The sequence below is a fragment of the Mytilus californianus genome, unplaced genomic scaffold (genome assembly GCF_021869535.1).
Source record: "Mytilus californianus isolate M0D057914Y unplaced genomic scaffold, xbMytCali1.0.p SCAF_12, whole genome shotgun sequence".
In the NCBI taxonomy this organism is placed as follows: domain Eukaryota; kingdom Metazoa; phylum Mollusca; class Bivalvia; order Mytilida; family Mytilidae; genus Mytilus; species Mytilus californianus.
Window position 1 is genome coordinate 24,992,202 of NW_026262604.1, and position 22,802 is coordinate 25,015,003.

Here is a 22,802-nt window from a genome sequence, read left to right on the forward strand (position 1 = left end):
ATGGTAGGAGGTACATACAGTGGACAAAGGAACAGATTATATAACTTTGTCACATAAAACAAGGGATAAGATATTTGAACTTTGAAAACATTCGAACATTTCACGCTTAGGTTACATGTACAAACGTGCTTATCGCGATGCATTCTTACGATCAATGTTTGCATTACGTAATATGTTCCTTCTCACCCATGCTTCACTATTTAAGTTATCATCTTTCACACAACTGGTGCCACTTATGGATCAGAATCTGTTTACCATTCCGAAGCAACGGAGATGATTCCCAGTTGTTTTTGAGGGTTCGTGTTGGTCAGTCTTTAATTTTCTTCCATAGTGTTTTGTGGACTCGTTTTTCTTTTCGTCGTCTTTCATATTTTTTTTGCCACGGCGTCATGACATCGAGTTTGAAAAAAAAAAACTTTTGAAAATCTACCGCCTCTTCTGTCCATATAAAAATGTTACAACAGAAAGAACTAACTAACATATGTGAGGGTCTGGATGGGGTTTACAGAATAGAGAATAATGAGAAAAAAAAAAAAAGAATAGAGAAAAAAAGGGGGAAAAAAAGAAAAGAGAATAACGGGGTGCTTGAATATAAAAAATTGAGAATAAGAAGCAAAAAATATAAAGAATAGAGAAAAATGTCATAAAAAATTAAAGAATACAGAAATGAAGTACCCCCATCTAGACCCTCATATGTAAATATTTTGTGTAATCGTTCATTTTTGTACATATCAAACATGTTTTAACATTTCTACATGTTTATTTAGGAACAGCATCATTAACATGTTTGTCCTGTTCCAATAACTTAGCCCAACCACATGATTGTAATCGTGTAACTCGATGTGGAGATCACGAGGTTTGTAAAATTAGTTTATTTACGTGAAAGTCTGGCAAAATTTTATTCAGAATGATATAAAAAATAAACCTACTGGGCACTTACGAAATAATTTGGGATTGACTTTACTAAATATTATAATGCAGGTTCCTCCCTTTTATGAATGACAGTCCTATTAAAAAAATAGACCGTTGAGAGCTCCTTGTAATTCTGTATACGCTGTTTGTTTTGATCCTAGCATGGTACTCGTTAATCTGGAGCAATTTGACTCGTAACATTGCATCTGGAAGTGTCATGAGTCGCGCCTGTGTCAATATCCGTTCAAATGTAAGTACATGCTACCGTGTTTCTCGGTGAATCGAGGTGATTTGATATTTTATCATATTTTTAAGACATCTCCAACACTTCTCTTTAGGAATGTTTTACAGACAGATTTGTGACCGATGATGGCCATTACTATTTCAAAGTCGGATGCAGAGATATAGATGTAAGTTCTTATAAAGTCTTTATCTTAAAAGAAGTACCTGTCTTCAGAATTAGTTGTAGATCATATATCAGACAAGAATTTATTGGAAATATGCTTCTGTGGCGGTGACATGTTTTAGCATAAATAGCCATGCACGAAAAAAATAATCTGTTAATTACCTTCCGTCAATATCATCCTAAACTTTTTGAGTAATTGTATTGTAATTATAGTGGCGTTTTGGATTTTTTAGCTTTCTATATCATTAGTGTGCCTTTGTGCTCTGAATATCGATGGTATTTTAATGGTAAAATAGTTCACAAGCGGTATCAAGTAAAGTAAGGATTGACCATTCTGGCAAATCTAGTTCATGGTCGAAAAGATGTCTTCGATTTTTGCGAAATAAATTGCCGCCTTCGTCCAAATACTATAAAAAAAAAGAAAGATCTATCTTCGGACTTTACTTGTCAAGAGAGACGCATTCGGCGATGTCACAATTGAGGAAACGAAGACACGCAACACTAAGAGGAACAAATCCGTGACTAATTTTGACGTGATTATTTCAATACCGTAATCTAAATCATGATGATATCCTAAAACCTTTCAAATGGATGTCTTCAACGTCATCACTGAGAACCCTTGTTTCAATAGTTTCATTGTAAGGAATAACCCTCATTCTCGAAAATCATGATAGCAAGGTTAACGCTTTTCTGGAATTTCGTTTAACTGGGAGATATATACTCATTTTACAGGTGCCGCTGGAATGTTTTTACGCAAGACATGAAAAGATTGGAAAATTCAAATGAGGGGCGGGTTTATGATTTTTGAAAGGGGGTGTTATCTCAGAAAACGGAATGTTTACCACCGAGCGAAACCTTTTTAGACGATTTTATGCTAAAAAATCATATAAATCGTGAGAAAATTGAGAAATTTGGACGATCAAAAGGGGGCGTTCGCCTTTTCGTCTGCTCCACTCTTTTGATCCGCCACTGCAAATCACATCTTTTGTTGTTAACAGTAAAAGTTTCCCATTATTATTCAGCCTAACTGGGCATGGTCAAAATTAATTCGTTAATAAAACAAGTCTTATGTTACGAAGTGTCCCGTGGAAAATTTGTCTTACCTAGAATACCGGTATCTTTCAATTAAATAGCCGTTAAAGCCAGAACTAATTATTTGATTCTCAAATGTGGAAACTCATACGTCAAAAACGATAATGCGTATTGTCCAGTGGCAGATATTTCGGGCATATAGAGAACGAGAACACATTTATGTGGGGTTGGTCGGTATGCGAAGGTCAAACTGACATCTTAAGGTAGGTCAAAACGACATCTTCGAGATTCAGACCTTGGCATATTGTACGGATATTTGTTTACTGTCAGAGACCGTATTTTAACTTCTATATAGAATAAGGCGATGTGGTATGATTGCCTTTGAAACCAATATCAATAATGACAAAGAACAATGATATGAACAGTTGCATATCACCATACGGCCATCAACCATTAGCAAACCCAATATTGTAAGAAAGCAGTAACAGACCCCGGATAAGATGTGGTCCAATTCAAAAGAGAAAATCAATTGCCTGATTTATCTATAATAATAAACAAAATTAATAATAGGTGACGTCATAGGTATGCTTCCGGCGTCAAATGTAAACACCGGGCGTTTTCTGGCTTCTTAGCTACTAAAAGTAATTATAATTATGACGTACAGCAACAAACTGGATTTCAGGCACATAAAGAATGTGTGGGGATGAATGATGTTGTATCATGTTGAACATTCTTTTGGCTTTTTTATGTCTTTGGGTTGCTGACATATTGAAAAATACTCCCACATTTCCTTAAATTAATGTTTTCCTTCCTTGCAAGTATTTGTAGAACTTTATCAAGAAAAGTGGTATAAATTTATGGTAGAACGCAAAGTCTTCTTATTTACTTGAATTCTTTGTTTATTTTTTTTTATTATTTCAGAGGTGTATTAGCCCCGTTGCCGTTGGACGACGAAGAGACATAAATTTGTGTTCAGATTGTTGTAATTCTACTCTATGTAATGCACAACAACGTTGTGGATCGAAAGGTTAAGATTTAATAATTGATATTATTCTTTGCAAAATATCCTAACATAGTCAGCTACAGGTACCCCTTTTCATTTGTTTATTTCAAAAGAGATAAAATTGAGAATGGAAATGGGGAATGTGTCAAAGAGACAACAACCCGACCATAGAACAGACAACAGCAGAAGGTCACCAACAGGTCTTCAATGCAGCGAGAAATTCCCGCACCCGGAGGCGTCCTTCAGCTGAGAGCATTTTGTCCTGCCGATTATTGGTAGTTGCCTCTGGGTACTCCGGCTTCTTCACAATAAAAAAAAAATACCAGCATGACAGAGCCAAGAGTTCTAATCTTGTGTTAAACACGAATAATCAATCAACCATTTTTTTTACCTTGTTTTTGTTAACATATTGGCTCTCATTTCCCATCTTATAATAATAATACGAAATCTGTCCTTCAGTTTTGAAAATTAAACACTGCAATAGCAGGTTTATAAAAACGAATTGTGATATAGACATAGTAACATTTTTCATTTAAACATATTTTATTTGTTATAACATATTACAAAAAGGATCAGACACAAGTTATCACAACTTAGATAGTCCTCTCCTAAATATAATAAGTTATAATATATAAATATAAAGACATGCAACAACAACATTAGATAATTATAGATTTGTACAATAGTTATAGAAAAAAAGAAAGTTCACAATTTCCCAAAAAGATAAACAACAGTCCTACGTCAAAAAGCTTATTCATCGACATACTAAACTATATCTGTTAAAAAAAAGAAAAAAGGAAAAAAGGAAAATATCTTTCTAAAGGTCAAAACGTTCACTTTTCCGAATAAAACTCAAGACTTCTTTAATTAAAGATGTATTTTGACTAAGAGTTAGTTAAAGTTATAGACTAGAAGTACATGTAGTAACATGTACTTATCATTCTTTCTTTTTTGTTGTTGTTGAAGAAGTAAATCGAGGTTACGTATGATATCAATCCTCATAAGAATAATGAAAACTGTATTTATTTCCGTTACAAAACATTAACAGACGAAATATCGATACATATTGGTTTCGTTAAGGTTTATTGGAAGCAAATAAGTTCAATTTAACCCGAGCTATCAGAAACATCATCAAGTTTTTTTTTCCTTAATACATAAGGTTTACATATTGGCATATTCTTATTATTGGTTGCCTCTCTAGTCTTTTGTTGTAATAACTGTTTAAAGTGAAATAACATTTCAGTATATATATCGTCCAGTTATTCACAAACGTTCACTTCTAACGTTCTGGTTGGTATGTAATTACAAATATTGTATTATAAAGACAATGATTAGTAGACGTAAGTCGTCTCTCGGAAGTTATTTAATATTATCCCGATGCTTTACTTTTCAAAATTCACAACTTGGAGGGGCCTCGGTGACCGATAGGTCTAAGTAGTCCAGCTACTGGTATACTAGCCTGTCAACACTCGAATCTCACACGTTGCAGGTGCGCTCGAGTCCAATCTTAATTGACTAGGATTGTCAGTTTTCTATCGAAGGTCGGTGGTTCTCTCCGGGCATTAGGGATTCTTCCGCCAAAAAACCGACCGCCACGAAATAGCCCAATAGTGCTGAAATTGGCGTTAAACGCAAACCAATCAATCAATCAATCAAAACTTGGATGAGAATGAAGTTCGTGAGAAGGTCTAGTTCCATAACTTAAGTATTAAGGATGTTCGCTACTCTGTTTTAAAATACAAGCTTTTAAAAAAACTGTTATAAATTGATAGTACATAAATAACAGAACTTAAAAAACATGCCCTTGTCCTTGGTTTTGAGATAAAAGACATTAAAAATTTGGCGGGAAATGACTTTCTCTAGATTTTACATACATTGTCACTTTTTTTTCAAAAACTAAAAAAAAAATATAAGGATTTTATAAGATTTTCAAAAATGGCTTTTCATACTATATGTTATTCAATTATGAAAAGTAAAGAAGGGGTTAGGGCACAACATTTGTAATAGCATTACATGGATAAAACCAGAGGACTCCAGATATCTGACAACAAACAAAAAAAACCTAGCGAACATCCTTAAAATAAATCATTCGTTTCTTATTCAATAATTGTTTCTGTGATAAATATAGAGATTATAAAAAGGAATTTTAACTTTTATATATAATTGTGTTTTCGAAAAGCCCATGCAAACTATTTTTTGGAAACATACAAACATTCATTTAGATAACCACGTCATTTAAAGCGATATTCCAAACGAAAAGGCCTAATTAAAAAGTTTCTCTATGCTTGCTTATTCTTCATTCGCAAATCACGTGTGAACATAACCAAGTGACATAACAACTGTTTTGCAGGCATCAATCTTAGAGGTGGACGCTTGTGTTACAATTGCCAGACTGGTACACTCAGAGCGGATGACTGCAATACTATAACACTGTGTTCTAATCAGCAGGTTAGATTTCGCTGTAACTGATATTCATTTTCTTGTCACATGGGGTTGCAGTTTCATTACCTGAAACTCTTATTTTCTATAAATTTATTTTTCACTGGACATGTATCGGGGCTCCCTGGCTATGCTCTAGTTTAAATTGTGTACTATTAAGGACCTAAGGTCATGCTGTTCAAGTTTGGTGTGATATTTAACGTTTCTACGTATTTATACAGTCTTGGTTTTCAAATGTACAGGTTTGAGCGTTCTGATGAAGGTAAATCCAGAAAAGCGCTTCTAATGAACAAAACTTTTAAAGTGTTATTTTCATATAAGAAAAACCTTTTATAGATGAACTGTTCACTATATAACAAATAATACTGTTGTATTACTGAAAATGAAATTTGGCTGATTCTCCTTTTTCGACACGTGCGTTTCTATCATGAGACAGATAACCATCGTAACTACAATTGGTTTTATGAAGGTCCTAATGGGGTGTCCTTCGTTTCTTTTTTCTTCAATTTTTTATACCATTTTCTCTTTTCTTTATTTATTTTCCCCATTATCCACTATTCTTTACATTTTAACTATTTAATGTCAATAGACAAATCAATGGTTCTTCAAAGCGTTTCCAAAAATTTCCCTCCAAAACAAAAACCTAATATAATCCTACAATGTATTTCTATCAGATCCCGATACCGTTATAATGTCTGTTTTCCTGTTTATTATAAGTAGTTGTTATTTGCATTTAACTACGCTAATTTATAATAATTTGTGCATTTTTACTATTCACTAACGTACGTTTGTGCTGATATTTTCATTTTCTAGATTTTAGAACTGCAGATACATAAACCAATTTCACTATACAATAAAATTGAGAATGGAAATGGGGAATGTGTCAAAGAGACAACAACCCGACCTAAGAGTAGAAAACAGCCCAAAGGCCACCAATGGGTCTTCAAAACAGCGAGAAAATCCCGCACCTAAAGGTGGGCTTCAGCTGGCCCGAAACAAAAATGTATACTAGTTCAGTGAAAATGGACGTCACACTAAACTCCGAAACATATAAATGAACTAAAATTTTAAAAAAGATACAAGACTAACAAAGGCCAGAGGCTCCTGACTTGGGACAGGCGCAAAAATGCGGCTGTGTTAAACATGTTTTGTGAGATCTCAACCCTCCCCATACCTCTAGCCAATGTCGAATAAATAAACACACAGCAATACGCACAGTAAAACTCAGTTTAAAAGAAGTCCGAGTCCGATGTCAGAATAGGTAAATATGATTGAGGATTTTGCAAATCGACCTCCTAAAATGCTTTATGTCTGAATCAACAAATGTTATTTCATTACACTCTCTTTCCCATGATAATGATGACAAATAATGCCTGTTAAAAACTATACGCCACGCGTAAAACTGTACGTACATGCATAAGGACACCATTCCAAACTAAAAGATAAATTGAAAAAAATGGTCCTGTTTTGTTTTATAAAAGAAATATTGCCAAAGTGGATACACATATCTTGTCTTAGGGAGGGATAAATCGTACTTTGAAATAAAAATCACTCTGATTAAAACAAACAATTCTCTGAAATTAACATGATGCTTGATTTCTTAATTGACAACGTATTTGTTACGTTTGGAGGAATCGTTTTTCAACAAACTATCAGCATTCCATGGTAAGCAACTGTGCTCCTCATTTTTCCAACTTGTTCCTTTATTCATATGTGTCTGACTTCATTTAGGAGATTCTTAAGAAGAACGAAAAGAAGTTATCATTATCCCTTAACTTGACATTCCGTTATACAGATGATTTCCTCTTACTATATAATTCAAAGTTTGTTGACAATGTTGAACGCATCTATTCCATTGAACTTGGAATAAAGGATACAACAGATACAGTTAAGTCTGCCTCGTATCTTCACTTACAGCTAGAAAATGACAATGAGGGTCGGTTGAAAACAAAACCTTACGAAAAAAAGAGACGATTTTAGCTTCCCAATTGTGAACTTTCCATTTCTATGTAGCAACATTTTTGCAGCACCTGTATATAGAGTATATATGTCCCAATTGATACGATATTTTATAGCTTGCATTTTCTATCATGATTCCCTTGATAGTTGCTTACAAGAAAGCTATTAAACTAAGAGTTCCAGGTGGTGAAGTTGAAATCATCCCTTCGAAAATTTTACGGACGCCATCACGAGTTGGTTGACCGTTATGGAATATCTGTTTCACAGGTGACGATGGATATGTTCCAATTGTCGTGTCTACAATCACATCATCCCATCCCCGAATGTGATCTATTGAATTAGACTTAACATGACCAACAGGACGGGTGCCACATATGGAACAGGATCTGCTTACCCTTCCGGAGCACCTAAGATCACCCCCGGTTTTCTGAAAAAAGTTACAATTCCGTTGAATTCAGGCAAGTGTCAGCGACAGGCTGTAAAATAAAGAGCCTCGGTCTCAAATGACAGGCCAATTCTGAAACAGCAATACATATTTGAAACTATATTTTAAGCGAATAACAATAATCATTCGTTAGAACTACAAAGAGTGTACACTCAGATAAATGAACTAAGTTAAACCACACTTCATTATGTATGCACCTGTCCAAAGTCAGGAGCCTGCAATTCAACGTGGTCGTTTGTTGCTGTATTTCATATTTATTTTTCGTTTATTGTATTGTACATTAATCAGACCGTTAGTGTTCTCGTTTGAATTGTTTAGCATTTGTCATTTCTAGATCTTTTATAACTTGCTATGTGGCATGGGTTATGCACAATGTTGAAGGCCGTACGGTGACCTATAGTTGCTAACCATCTACGTCATTCTGTCTCTTGTGGAGAATTGTCGCGTTTGCGATCATACCACATCTTTTTTTTAAGAGCTCGTATGTTGTTTGTTAGTTTCCACTTAACAGTGGTCATTTTCCTGGATTTAGGCAAATATTTACACTCTGATCGTCTTTTTTTCCAGTCCTGCCAAATTCAACAAATTTCAACAATTTTTGGAGAAAGTCGATGGAAATCAGGCTGTGAGGAAAACACGGTAGGAATGCAATGTCAGTACATTTTAATAGAATAGGGAATGGAAACGGGGAATTTGTCAAAGAGACAACAACTCGACCAAAGAGCAGAAAACAGCCCAAGGCCACCTATGGGTCTTCAACACAAGGAGAAAATTCCGCACCCGGAGGCGGGCTTTAGCTTGCCCCTACACAAAAATGTATACTGGTTCAGAGAAAATGAATTGTTGATTTCTTGTCTTCTGAAGTATTTATCACTAGAAGTTAAGCAACCAACCATTCATCACACAAGCCGGATGCTTGATCTCGAGTATGCTGCTCCTTACGAGTGTAAGAGCTCGTGACGTCAATCCCTAAGGTGAAAACAACGACTTTGTAATTGGCTTTGAGTACTTATAGTATTAAAGTATAAAAATCAGTCGGGACATTTTGTTTAACATGGTCTTACATGTGCAAGGTCCCAATGATAAACAGTAACAATATTGATTATTAAATTGAAATTCAAATGGTCAAATACGAACACAAGAAAATGGTGCAATAAACATCACAGTAACTACTCGGTGACCAAGTGCTCTAAGTAGTTCAACTACTGTACCACTAGCCTGTCAACACTAAGGTTGTGAGTTCGAGCCCCGCACGTGGTAGGTGCGTTCGACTCCAATCTTAAGGTCCTCCACCAATAAAAACAGGCCGCAACGAAATAGCCAATAGTGCTGACAGTGGCGTTAAACGCATAAAAAAATCAGTTTCTAATCGAAATTTCATATAATACTAAGGGACTGTTATACTCAAAGGCAAAACAATGAAAAATGAGCTCATACCAAATCTTATCTTTAAATAAGCTGTAATTATTACAGGGACGAACAATGGCCATAGTATAAAATCACCAGTCCACGTATTTGTGTTTAATGTATCTTTATTTAAGGATAAACGGAAACGTGAGATATACATAAATAAGACTGCTACCAAACAAGATCTAGATTGTATTATACAGTTTTCAACAATAGACCAGTATCTATACAATAGGTAAAGAGCTCTTGGTCTCTCCAAAATTATAAATATTGTGAACAAAATTAACAAAGATCTAGCTGCCGTTGTAATATATTTCTCCAAATAATAACAAAAATAAGATATCTTACTAACACATGCCTACACCTCGAATACAAAAATCTCAAATTATTTTACTGAGATAAGATTTAGTAATTCAACCTTTTATTATGAGGTGTGACTTAACTCTGGAATACAGCGCGCAGTTTCTTTTCAACAAATTTCAACCGTTGCGATGATCATTGATAAATATCCGGTTATGCATCACGTGTTGAAAAAAAAGGTCAGAAGCAACATAAACAGAACTCAATGTGGCAATAAAAACGTTCTCGGGTAACACAAACTTTCGGTAATGGTTAACCAAGTCATGATGGTGTTTGTAAAACTTCTGAAGAGATGACTTTAGTATGGATCGACCGGGATTGAATGCGGGAGTCTAAACTACTACTTGAGGACTAGGGTATGTTATTTCTTGCAACAAGTCAACATCGGTTTACTCAAATTATTGTTGCAAGCGTTTCATACTGTTCAGACTGAGTGTTTAACTCTCTCTACACGAAACAATAACATATTCCTTATTTTTTTCTTTTTGTAGAAATGCCTGAGCATCTCCAAGAATACAACCTCATGTATAAATAATTGCTGTAACAGTAGTTTATGTAATAACCACTGTCCTAGACCACGTGAGTGTAATAAAGACCATTGTAGTCCTATTTTATGTTGACACTTTGAGGTATGTCCAGACGTTTCACGTTCATTATAATATGTCATTACAAATGGGTGTACAATCAAAACATCAACAATAAGCGAAAATAGCTAACTTGCAAAAAAGTAATCAGGACGATTATTGGTATGTTGATTTAGTGGTTGACCTTTTACAATAAGTAGTATATTGCTAAAATTTCATATACGAAAATGTTTGATCTAAACGTTTTCTGGATTCAAAAAGTAAATTGATCTTGTTTATGTGGCTAATTCTAATGACGTACATGTCGTCAGTTATGCATTGAGGGTAGCTTAATGCGATTGATTTTGTTCGAAACTATTACCCCTCGTAGTATATAATACGTTTGGTGGATAGAAAAATACACTGTGTGCAAACTACCCCTACAAAAATATGTTTGACTCGATATTTTCCAGTTCCAGTTCGGTAATGGACCACAAAACACCAGCTTAATGATGGAACATTGTTTTCTTATTTGGAATGTGCATGTAATTTTAGAATATACATGTAAATGTACATATTACTATTTTCGATTGAGATGTACAATGGTCTACAACTATTCTAATATGATAGATTGATGGTTGGTTGCCTTGATAGATTGATAGTTGGTTGACTAATGTCCAGTGGAAAATATTTCATGCATGTTCAGGACGAGAACAAATTAACATTTTAAGCAATAGATAGGTCCTGAAATAGAGGCCGTCCGGGATGAAGGTCTGGGATAATGATGGTATATAGGATAGGGACAGAAATTTGCCTTGAAACAGGCCACTTATGGACCCTTCGAAAAGTATTTGCAAGGGCTCTGAACGTGCAGAGATCGTGGCACTCTCTTAACACGAGGTTTCGGATCTAACGTCTCCATTTTGACCGGACGTGGCTACGTACTTGTACATCACACACACCCAAACGGACGCCCCATTTTGGGAAGTGTTTTACTGCCGGTCGGATGAAGACCAAAGTAACCATATCTTTTACATGAAATTAATAGTTTCAAGGGAGTTACTTTTTGTCGCGATAATGAATGTTCAACGTCCCTCTGTAACTAGTTTTGGTAATGACATCTAAATTACAGAATCTAATCACAAGACTTAAAATCTAAATATTGAGATATTGTCCATCGAATAAGATAAAAAGAAAATGATTTGTTATCTTCAACATGTTCAAATGAAAATGATAACAAATATGGCTTGTTTTTCACTGCATTTCAATATGGCGGGAGGCGTTGTCATTATTCAGAACGTTTTTTTTTTTCTGCTTATTTTTGAATTTTGTCTTGCATGTTTATATTAATATAATGATACAAGCCAAGACTTTCGCCAAAAAGATATTTGATAAAAGATTAACTTATAAGACTTTAATGTGAGTAAAATATCCTTTTTGGTCAGGCCTTGGCTCATGTTACTTCCGTCAAAAAAATATAGATAAAATGGACATTTTAGTGTAAAAGTTGTCAATTTCAATTTATTAATGAAATCATAAGTTTCCTGTCTGCACTTAAACCATCAATGATGTATCTTAATTTTGAAAGGTTCGAGCATATATTTTACTATTTTTGCACTGTTGGCTTCCATAAACTTGGTTTTTCAAAACGAAACAGAATCGGGTCCTGAATGAAGACAAAACCAGTTCCTGATGCTGTAGATAACTGTTATAAAACCGAGTCCTTTCAAATTGACATGTCCCATTTCTTTTGTTCCATATATAGAAATACAGACATTAAGGTGCAAAAAGACTCATTTTGGAATCCACATTTTTATACCGTTCCTACTAAACGTTTTTTTTAGTACAATGTGTGCAATTTATTAATATATTATGCCAAATATAAGGTAAGGGTCACTCTGATCATCCTTTTACTTATTTCTCTGTTGATCCATAACGGTTGTAGAAAAATGTACATCACACACCAAAAAAAGTAAATTGTGCATTCACAAATAAGTAATTAGAAATTCTACCTTTAAGTTAACGTTTGCTGGTGTGTCACCGTAGTGGATATTACATGTAGTTGCTATGGAGTCGAACATTCTTTGCCGGTATAGTTAGGACACATTGAACATGTTGAAATAGAGTGTTTGTTGCCGTATATCATATTTGATTTTTGTTCATTATTGTGTACATAAATCAGGCCGTTAGTTTTCTCGTTAGAATTGTTTTACATTTGTCATTTCGGGACCTTTTATAGCCGACTATGCGGTATTGGTTCACTCATTGTTGAAGCCGTACGATGATCTATAATTGTTAATTTATGTGTCATTTGGTCTCTTGTGGAGAGTTGTCTCATTGTCAATCATACCACATCTTATTTTTACATTTAATTAGAACATACATTTCATTTCAAAACTATACGGTCATACAGTACATGCATCTTTTTTTTTTGTTTCAGCTAGCTCACCAAAAATTGTAGATATAATCTGGACACCACATATTGTACATTATGGAGATAATGTTTCTGTGTCATGTGTAACCACAGGAAATCCTCATCCGAAAACTGAATTTTTATTTCAGGTATTTATACTGATCATTACTTTTTCAATTACTATGTTCTTTTTATTTAACCACCAAGGGTGTCTGGGGAATAGATATATGGTCATTTGGGTCTTCTTTCAACCTGCAGCAAAACCCTTGTCAAAGTGGGGTGTCTGTTTGGCTGTGCGAGGTGTACAAATTCGCACCCACGTCTGGTCAGAATGGGGACGTTAAATCTAATGCATCATGGACAGAGAGTGCCACGCTCTTTACACATCAGGTACCCTTGAAACAACTCGTTGAGGGTTCCGTAGTTGGACAGATGCAAGGCAAAATTTCTGTCCCTATCCAATATATCCTCACTTTCTATAGCTAGTGGCAGTCGAAATTTTCCCGACCTTCATCCCGAACGGCCGCTATTACAGGACCTACGTATTGCATTTATCTTCAAGTTGTTCTCGTCAACAAACGACAACCCCAAGATTACAGTCTCCTGATTTGGGACCGGCACATACAGAATAAGGAAGGGTTAAACATTTCAGCGGGCCTAACCCTTTCCCTAACCTGGTACAGTGGTGTTACAGCACAACACAAGAACAAAATATACAAAGAAATAAACGAAAAATAAGTATGATATGCAGCAAAAGAAGATAACTACACATACATAATGTGGCGGGTTTTAACATGTTTGCGGGCGCTAAACCCTCCCCTTACCTTGGGAAATAGTGTAACAGCACAACATAAGAACAAACTACAAAAATCAGTCGAAAAGAGCTTAGCTCATCAGATCGATACAAAGCATCTCAAACAAAAACCCGACTAACAACAACCCTTAATGTATAAAGAACAGATCAGGTAGCAACCGAAAGCTAGTTCAAAGCGAATAACGACTAATAAAAACATGTGTATAAGGCAAAAAAGTGGCGAAAGATATCGAAGGGGCAGCCAAACTCACAAGTCGAAAATAAACGCCATGGCAAAAAAGAAAGGACCATAAGACAAACAATAGTACAACACAAAACTAAAGACTGAGCAACACGAACCCCATCCAAAATCCGAGGTGATCTCGATTGCTCCTGAAGGGTAAGCAGATCCTGCTCCATATGTGCGCCTTTCGTGTTGCTCATGCAAGTACAAACCCGGTGATAAGTCTATTTCGGTAGGTCACATTATAAAAATATTAATCAATGCACATACAACATCTAAATGATTAAATATAAAGACGTCATTAACAGTAAAAGAAAAACTTGATTTTTGCAATGCCAAAATATAGGTATCGACAAAATGTAGGACAGTGAATGTCCTACTAAGTATTTATGAAACCTTTCTGTCAACCGGTCTCTGAATATTGATGTGTTTCGGACGATCGTAGACCATTGCTATATCCCCACGGTGCGCAGCTGAGACAATTACAATCTCCTGAACGGCACACAATGAAGGTGGATGGGTTAAATATGCCTTTGGTTAGTTGATTGAAAGATTGTTGTTTGTTTTATATCCAGTGCAAAATATTACATGTATGTTCAGAAAGGAAACAAAGTAACAATACATTCAATGTGTAGGTCATGTAATAGAAATCGACCTGTATTTTGGACTGGCACTTGAATACAAGGACATATTCGATAGGGACAGAAATTTACCATTTCAAAAGGCCACCTACGAACCCCTCAAATAGTTGTTGCAACAGTTTTTAACGTGCGTGGCACTCTACACGATTTAATGACCAAATCTGACCAGACGTGGCTGTGTATTTATATATCCTGTACAGCTAAACGAACGCACAACTTTGGCAAGGGTTTAAATGCCAGTCGAAGACCAAAAAATACCATTTTTTATTCCCCAGTCCCTTTTGAGGTACAATATGTTTGTGAGCTCAAACCTCCCACTAACCTTTACAGTGATGTTATAGCACACAACATACTAGCAAACTTTAAAAATTAGTCGGTAATGGCTTAACTCAATAATTAAAAAAAAAATTGCATAAAAACAGAAGGCAAAACATACTTTATAAGATAACTCACAGTTACTGAAAGCAAGTTCAAACCAATTTTCTGTTGAATAATTTGTTATAAGCTGTTTACGATTAATTCTAGAACATATATTTGTATCTAATTTTAGCATGCAACAAATGTAAATAACATGGATGCATCTGAAAGTTCTGGAATCCTTAAAATTTTCAAATTCAGTATCAACAATAATGGTTTCTACAAATGTGTAGCTACCAACATACACGGACATGATGAATTTAAGTTTCAAATGGATGGAGTATGGTAGTGCATAGTATATTATATAAACTCCAAAAAACAATTATTATCAAATGGTATTCACCTTGAGATATACATTATATACATAATTATTTCTGAACACATTGCTTTGAATTGACTTCCTGCCATTTATTTTCGTTTTATTTATGAATGATATGAGATGTGAAATATACGACAATTAGAAAGATACACAAAGACACAAAAAAGCCAACACATATGTAGAGTCCAAAAACAAAACAGAAAATGGTTTGGTTGGTGATGAGCTGATCCATTTTTACATTCATACAAATTTAGTTAACAGACGAACTCATGTAGATGATGTAAAAGTACCAGTACTTATAAATGTAAAATAATGTACAATGCATTATGAGGTTGTTATTCCTTAAAACGCAAACCATTTATTCCTCATAAATCATCAATGTGTGGAAATTGTTAAAAAAAAATCTTTCCACACACGCAACAATCCAGACACCATGTTCTGATTTCAATCCACGAAAGCCGGTTTTTTTTTGCCAGAACAAACGGCACATCTCACATTTCTCTTGTGAGTAATCCATTCTATGAAGTGCGGGCAGCAAGTCTTGTATTTTGTTGTAAACAGCGTCGACTCGGTCTTGTTGGTCCTTCTTTATGTTGTCTGGTCAAACGCTTCACCGTTTCTTGTGGAAACACCAAATGGTCAATTTTATTCTGTATTACAAAAGTATTCCTATAACATCTATAACCGGTGTCTTAAAAGTTATCTCAAAACGAAATAGATGATGCTATTTTTAGTTAAATAGATATTTGATAAACAGATATATTTTTAAGTGTTCGCACGTATAAATAAAGATAAAATGTTTAATTTTCAGTACGGAATTGCCATTCGTTTTAAAGAAAACAATTCAAAACAAAAAAACTTAATTTAACTTGATTGATTATAAGAAAAAACAAACGCATAGCTAGTATACCTTATATATTACTCATTACATTTTTATAACAAGCTTTCAATGTCACATTTCATGAGAAGACGGAACAAAATCTTCTTCCTTAACTTCAAACTTCAGACTGCGCTGTAAACTAGTCAATTAGAACAACGCAACCCGTCGTTTCAGTGTATTTGTGTATTAAAGCTGGTACCCGTGCATTCATAAAAAAATTTAAAAAAAACACTTTATGAATTGTATGCGTCTGAAGCGCTTTTCTGGAATTACCTTCATCAGGATCAGTCAAAATCGAATACTGTAAATTCAGAAATTATTGCGTGCATTTATTATTGCGATTTTGTCATTTTAGACTAAAATGCGATTTTAATTTTTGCGATATTGAGAAAAATCTTGTTTAATTCATATAAAAAATTTCAAAATGCGAGTATAAATTATTGCGATTATAATCCTGTCGCATTTTTCGCAATAATAAAAACATCGCAATAATTTCTGAATTTACAGTATAATATTACTCTTACTATTATGCTTCCAGATCACCCTGAAAACAGAGTCTCGAAAACCGTCGGTCTCGTTGGTCCTGACCGCCAAGTAATGGCTAGAACCGACAATTGCATGTGTAGTGGCAGTCCTAGGCCTGATGACCGACAAAATTTTGGTGGTTGTCCACTTTTAATTTTCATCTTTTCGGTATTCAGATAGCTTTTGAACTGGTTACTAATGTAAACAAACTTTAATTGCATAGCTCAAAATTACGGTAATACTTTTGAAAAAGAAGTCGGTTTCTTTGGTATTCAGATAGTTTTTGAACTGGTAACTACTGTAATTTAACTTTTGTAGCATAGCTCAAAATTACGGTAATACGTCTGAAAGATAATCAGTCGTAAAAGTCATCATGGCTGCCGCATGGCCCATTTCGTTCAAAGATGGTGCTAAACCCGGTGTTAAAAGAGTGCAAACAAAAGATAATGACAACAAAGAGGTGAAAAAACAAAAAGAGTATGAACAAAATGATAGGCCGGAAAGAATGTTCCAAAATAAATGGAAAGACATTCATAAATGGCTTTTTTATAACGAGGAGAAAAAAAAATGTTTTGCCAAATATGCATCGATGCTTTTAGTGATCGACAAGAAATGATGAATTGTAAAGGTAACAACAAGGTAAACATCAATAAATATCTGTTTATTTCTGGGTGTAACAACTTAAGATATAGTACTGTAGTTGCTCACGAAAAGGCTAAGGCACACGAAGAAGCTATTGCTATTAATTATGGTAAACAAAATCCTGAAAAAACTACAGGACACAAACTCTCGTAGCTTTAAACGAAAGCCGGAGAAAGCAATTGCAACATAAATTCTTAAAGATACACGCAGTGGTTAAATACAACCGTCCTCTATCAGACTTTAACTGGTTGAATATGCTAGATAAGGCCAAGGGATTGGACACCGGGGAAACATACAACAATGCTGCTGCAGGAACCTGCTTCCTGGAAGCCATAACAGCTGTTAAAAGGGAAAAAAGTAGTACACATTATGGATACAATCAAACTCTTTTCTTGCAATGGATGGGAGCACGGATGATTGCTCAGTCGAGCAAGAAACATTGTTCATGAGGTATTGCAACCGGGGACGGTAGAAAATAGATTTATTGGAATAGGCGAGCCTGAATCTACTTGCTCTAGTCATCTATACAATTCTGTTGTCAGTCAGTTGAAAACAAAGAAAATATTTGACAGTATGTACAAATGTGTGGGCTTCGGCTCTGATGGTGCCTCAAATATGACAGGGAAAAACATTGGTTGATTGCCAAACTAAAAGAATATTATGCGTCGATGATTGGAGTTCATTGCCTTGCCCATAGACTTGCGCTGTCCTTTAAAGACACAATCAAGAAGTGCTCCGTGTATGACAGGCTTGCAACTGTAATACTAGGCATTTACTATTTCTACAAGCGTAGTCCACTACAGAGAAAGACACTCAGAAACACTGTTAAGGTATGTTTTTGTTATAATAAAGTATTGTATTTTCAAATTTTAATTAAATAGTACTACAAGTAATTATGGTAATTAGTGAATTAATAATAAATTATACATTCTAATCTATAGTATAGCACATGTCAAGATGTTAATTTTTACACATCTGCCAGTTCAACTTCCATCAATGACTGAGTGACAGAGTCAGAGTGACATTGTATAATGTATTGTAACTAACATTCTTTGCTTTTTTTCTTTTTCATTTGTTGATTTTTAAATTAAGTGATAAATAATGCATTACATGTATGATGTTGTTTTTTTAAGGTGGTTTCAATAAAAGGTGGCCTCCCACAAAGAATAGGTGGATCAAGATGGATGCCACACACGAAAAGGGCCATTGAAACCCTGTTTAAGAGTTTTCCTGCATACTTGTCTCACCTGCAAAACCAGTCACATTCCAATGCCAAGGCAGAGGGTTTGGCCAAAATTCTAAGCAGTCTCAACATTGTGTGTTTTGCACAGATATTATATGTAATTATTGATTATTTTAGTAAAATTAGAAATTTAGTTAAGTTAAAAAATCTGTAATAACTGTCAACAATCAATCAATCAATCTGAATCATAATCTTAATCAATCATTTGTAATGTATATATATTATTGTCATGATATTGATTATTTTGATTACAGATTATGAATTTTATTTATTTTGCAGATATCACCTTAGGAGAAGCCAATATGATGATAACGTGTACATATGATGCCCTAACACTGTTTTGTGATAGGTTTGTTATTGTTTAGCAAAATATGACATAGTAGAAGATATGGTTGCACAGAAGGAGTTCATGGGGTTCAGATTGTCAGCAAAGGGAGCAGTAACCACCAGCAAAAAACGAATAATTGAGGGGATCCAGTCTGCCATTGATGTAAGATTTGGAAACGGTTTAGCTGAAGAATTACAGTCAATAGTCATTGCCAGTTTTAAATCATGGCCTGCAGAACTGAATGATTGTTAGCCTTCCTTTTCAATAACTTTGAAATATTTAAATGAATGCAACAAATTTTGTTAAAATTTAATTTATTAATTCAGTCATTTTCAATCAAAATTGTCATGGTTGACATAGAAAATGATGTTTTTCAGGTATAGTTTAAGACAGTCACATTTACATGAACCTTGACAATCATTGCTGAATGTTCACCTTGCATCTTCTTAATTTTCTTTTTGGTTGTCAAAAATTGATATGTACATGTATGGTTACCAGGGAGAAAATTCAAAACTTGTTCCCTTTACTATAACTTGTTTTCTCCGTTCTTGTAAGTTGTATTATTTATTTATCTTATTTTTTAGATTTTGGTAATGAACATGTAGACAAGCTTGGTGCTAGATTCAAAGATGTTTTAGAAAATCAAGCCATTGATACAGAGCCTTTACTGTCAGAGTTGAAATATAAAACCTAGAAGGTCAGTAAAATTTGATTTGAAATTGTCAGTCAAGCATTCATAGCTGTTGTCTGCTTTTTGGTCGGGTTGTTGTCTCTTTGACATATTCCCCATTTCCATTCTCAATTTTATGATTTATTGATAGAATAACTCCAGGCTGAGGTAGTGACAGTTATGACTTTTACATTATATTAGCTAATATACCCCTGTCATTTCTGTTTTACTTATTATTTATTCCAGATTTCCTGACTTGACCGTGACATGGGCTGACATTAACAGATTTGCATCATTATGGGAGTTGGTAACATTCTTGGACTCATTGATTTAGTTAACAGTTTACCCCCCCCCCCCCTTTCCCCCACTTCAGTGTATAATGAGACAGCATTCAATCAGATGAAGTTGACCAAAACAGATAGGAGGCACAGATTGAGCAATGAACATCTCGAAGATTGCATGACTGTCAAACTTCAAGTTTCAGATGTAGGACAGTTTGAACCAAATGCTGCCATTGATAGATGGATGGTAATTACTAGTAATTAATAAATAATTCCAGAAACACTTATTATGTCTCAACTTTAACGTGATTGACAATTGGTTCCAATACCGTCATTTACTGCAAACCACACCACCCAGTACATCCTTAATTAAAATTCATAATTTAGATTAGAAAAGAAAATAATTAATAATTGAAGTTTTCACTGTTGTGTAATGTGATCTTCAGATTCTGAAAGATGAACGCAAATCTAAATAATTAATATAAATAATTTTAGCATAATAATTGTAAAATTTATATATCTAATATATATATATATATATAGTACTTGCATCTCATATATCCCAGTGATCTTGAAATAAAGGATATTACTGATACAAGAAGGACTGCTTTATACCTTGATCTTTTCCTCAATATTGACACAGATGGACGACTACACACTAAAATCTATGACAAACGGGATGATTTCAACTTCCCAATTATCAATTTCCCATTTCTCAGCAGTAACATACCCTCTGCTCCGTCGTATGGTGTTTACATATCTCAATTGATACGTTATGCTCGTGCATGTTCACACTTTACTGACTTCATATACAGGAGTGTGCTCCTTACGCAGAAACTACCCTAACAGAGTTATGAGGAAGAAAGATTAAAAATGACGCTCCGTAAATTTTGGGGACACCATCACGAATTGGTTGTGTCTATGTCTAAACTAACTAATGAAATTTTTACCACGTCTTAGCTTGTGGTTTAACATCTATTTCGTCTGTCTGTTATATACCGAACGTGACCTATTCCCGAATATGACTGTTTATATACCAAGTGTGAATTTGCATTGCTAAACGACGTGTCTCGGTATTTTGTACATCCAACATTCATGTATTTATTTTTGATGTTTCTGTGTGGTTTCGGTTATATAATATGTAATGTCTTATCGTTTGTAGTCCAAATAATTATAAAATAGCCTTTCAGTACCATCATTGTCATGGAAATTGTTTGGACTGGTATTGTGAAAATAATTGTATAAAGTTCGAGATTGCATGTTCGTTACGTAAGTGCGTCACTGTTTGTGATGTCCTGTGGTGTCTGTCGTTGATAGACGATGTTCGTTGTTGTTCTGCGGTATGCATGTTGTGTCGACTATATATTATATTATTTGTTTGTGCGTTTCTCTGTGATGAGTGTTCTTGCGTGTGTTTGTGCTGTATTTCTGTCACGTAGTATTGTCATTTTAGCGATATTTTTAGCATTGTCATATAAGCGGGAGGTTTAGCTAGCCATTAAACCAGGTTCAACCCACCATTTATTCTTAAAATGTCCTGTACCAAATCAGGAATATGCCAGTTGTTATCAAATAGTTCGTTTCTATGTATGTTGGCGTTTGTTTTTGTTGCACTTCAGTGTTCCTGTTGTTCCTTTGTTTTCCTCTTATAGTTGATGTGTTTCCCTCGGTTTTAGATTGTAACCCGGATTTGTTTTCTCTCAATCGATTTATGACTTTTGAACACCGGTATACTACTGTTGTCTTTGTTTACAATAAATTCAATTTACTTTTTATTTGAAGACAACACCTACAGGACATCGTACAAAAAGGAAAAATAAAGGTCAACATTAACAGTTACAGAGAGTCATTATTAGTAGTCGACCCTGAAGAACAGAATGAACCATTACCTCAACCTGATGAAGTGGGCAATGAGACAGTCATTATCCCAGTTGATCAGGGGCCTGTTTTGGGCAATGAGACAAGAGTTGATAATAAACAGGGGCCAGTTTTAAGAAATGAGATAATCTCTGTGACAGTTGATCAGGCGCCTATATTGCCTTTGGGCAATGAGACCATTACAAGGCCTGTAGAAGTTCAAGTTGAGATAGCAGATGAAATAAAAGAAGATGATGATGATGGAACATTAAGTGAAGAGGAGCAAGACGAAGTTGAACCAGCGGACTTTGTATTTGAACAAACTGAGACTGAAATTTTTTTCTATATTACAAAATTTGCAGCTGAGGAATAAACATCAGACTTAGTCTTTTATTTCTATCATTTTAATGCACTTTTCACTGTAAATGATTGTAGTATAATACATGAGACATAAAACAAACATATAATCAAACTGACAAAGTATAAAAATTAGTGAATAATGCAGAGTTAAAAATTCAATTGAAAACAACCAGATATATAACAATGAAACTAGGATGGAGTTAATATATATAACATTGAGCAATGACTTACATGTAACTAATAGGTGTTTGATAAATTCAAGTAATATTTATACAGGACCACCAGATTTTCTCAAGGACCACCAGTTTTTTAGTCTTGGTGGTCCCAATGGCCACCAGGAAAAAAAGATTTAAAGAACTCTGTGAAAATATAATTTTGAGAGTTCCCGCAAAATACAACAGGCTCTCTCTACATCATGGTCATACAAATATTCTGATTACTTCGATACATGTTTAAAACATATCATTATTTAAAATAGATTTTTTTACACAACTTCTGTTACTCCATTTCTGCGTTTATTAACAGGAAAACCAGTCGACGATCAAAATACAAAACTGCAATAACTGGTCAATGTGACTAAACAAGCAATTTCACCCTTTTGAAATTTGGCTTTTTGAAAGCTATATATGAGGCATGCCTTTGCGTTTGGTCATTACATTACCA

The 22,802-nt window shown here is 34.6% G+C and overlaps 1 protein-coding gene across 1 annotated transcript; it reads left to right on the plus strand.

Annotated features, from left to right (window-relative positions):
- Window positions 1-15,432, plus strand: LOC127722360 (uncharacterized). Its single transcript, XM_052229245.1, has 9 exons — window positions 1-10; window positions 768-856; window positions 1,251-1,322; window positions 3,272-3,377; window positions 5,704-5,801; window positions 8,764-8,835; window positions 10,455-10,542; window positions 12,967-13,088; window positions 15,168-15,432. The coding sequence occupies exons 1-9, from the start codon at window positions 1-3 to the stop codon at window positions 15,321-15,323; spliced, it is 813 nt and encodes a 270-aa protein (XP_052085205.1). The 3' UTR covers window positions 15,324-15,432.
- Window positions 15,433-22,802: the final 7,370 nt, after the last annotated feature.

Bases quoted from the DNA above. Each gene is read 5' to 3' on its own strand.
- LOC127722360 (XM_052229245.1), top strand. The intron at 5,802-8,763 runs GTTAGATTTCGC...CTTTTTTTCCAG, and splicing joins CACTGTGTTCTAATCAGCAG to TCCTGCCAAATTCAACAAAT. The intron at 10,543-12,966 runs GTGAGTGTAATA...TTTTTGTTTCAG, and splicing joins TAACCACTGTCCTAGACCAC to CTAGCTCACCAAAAATTGTA.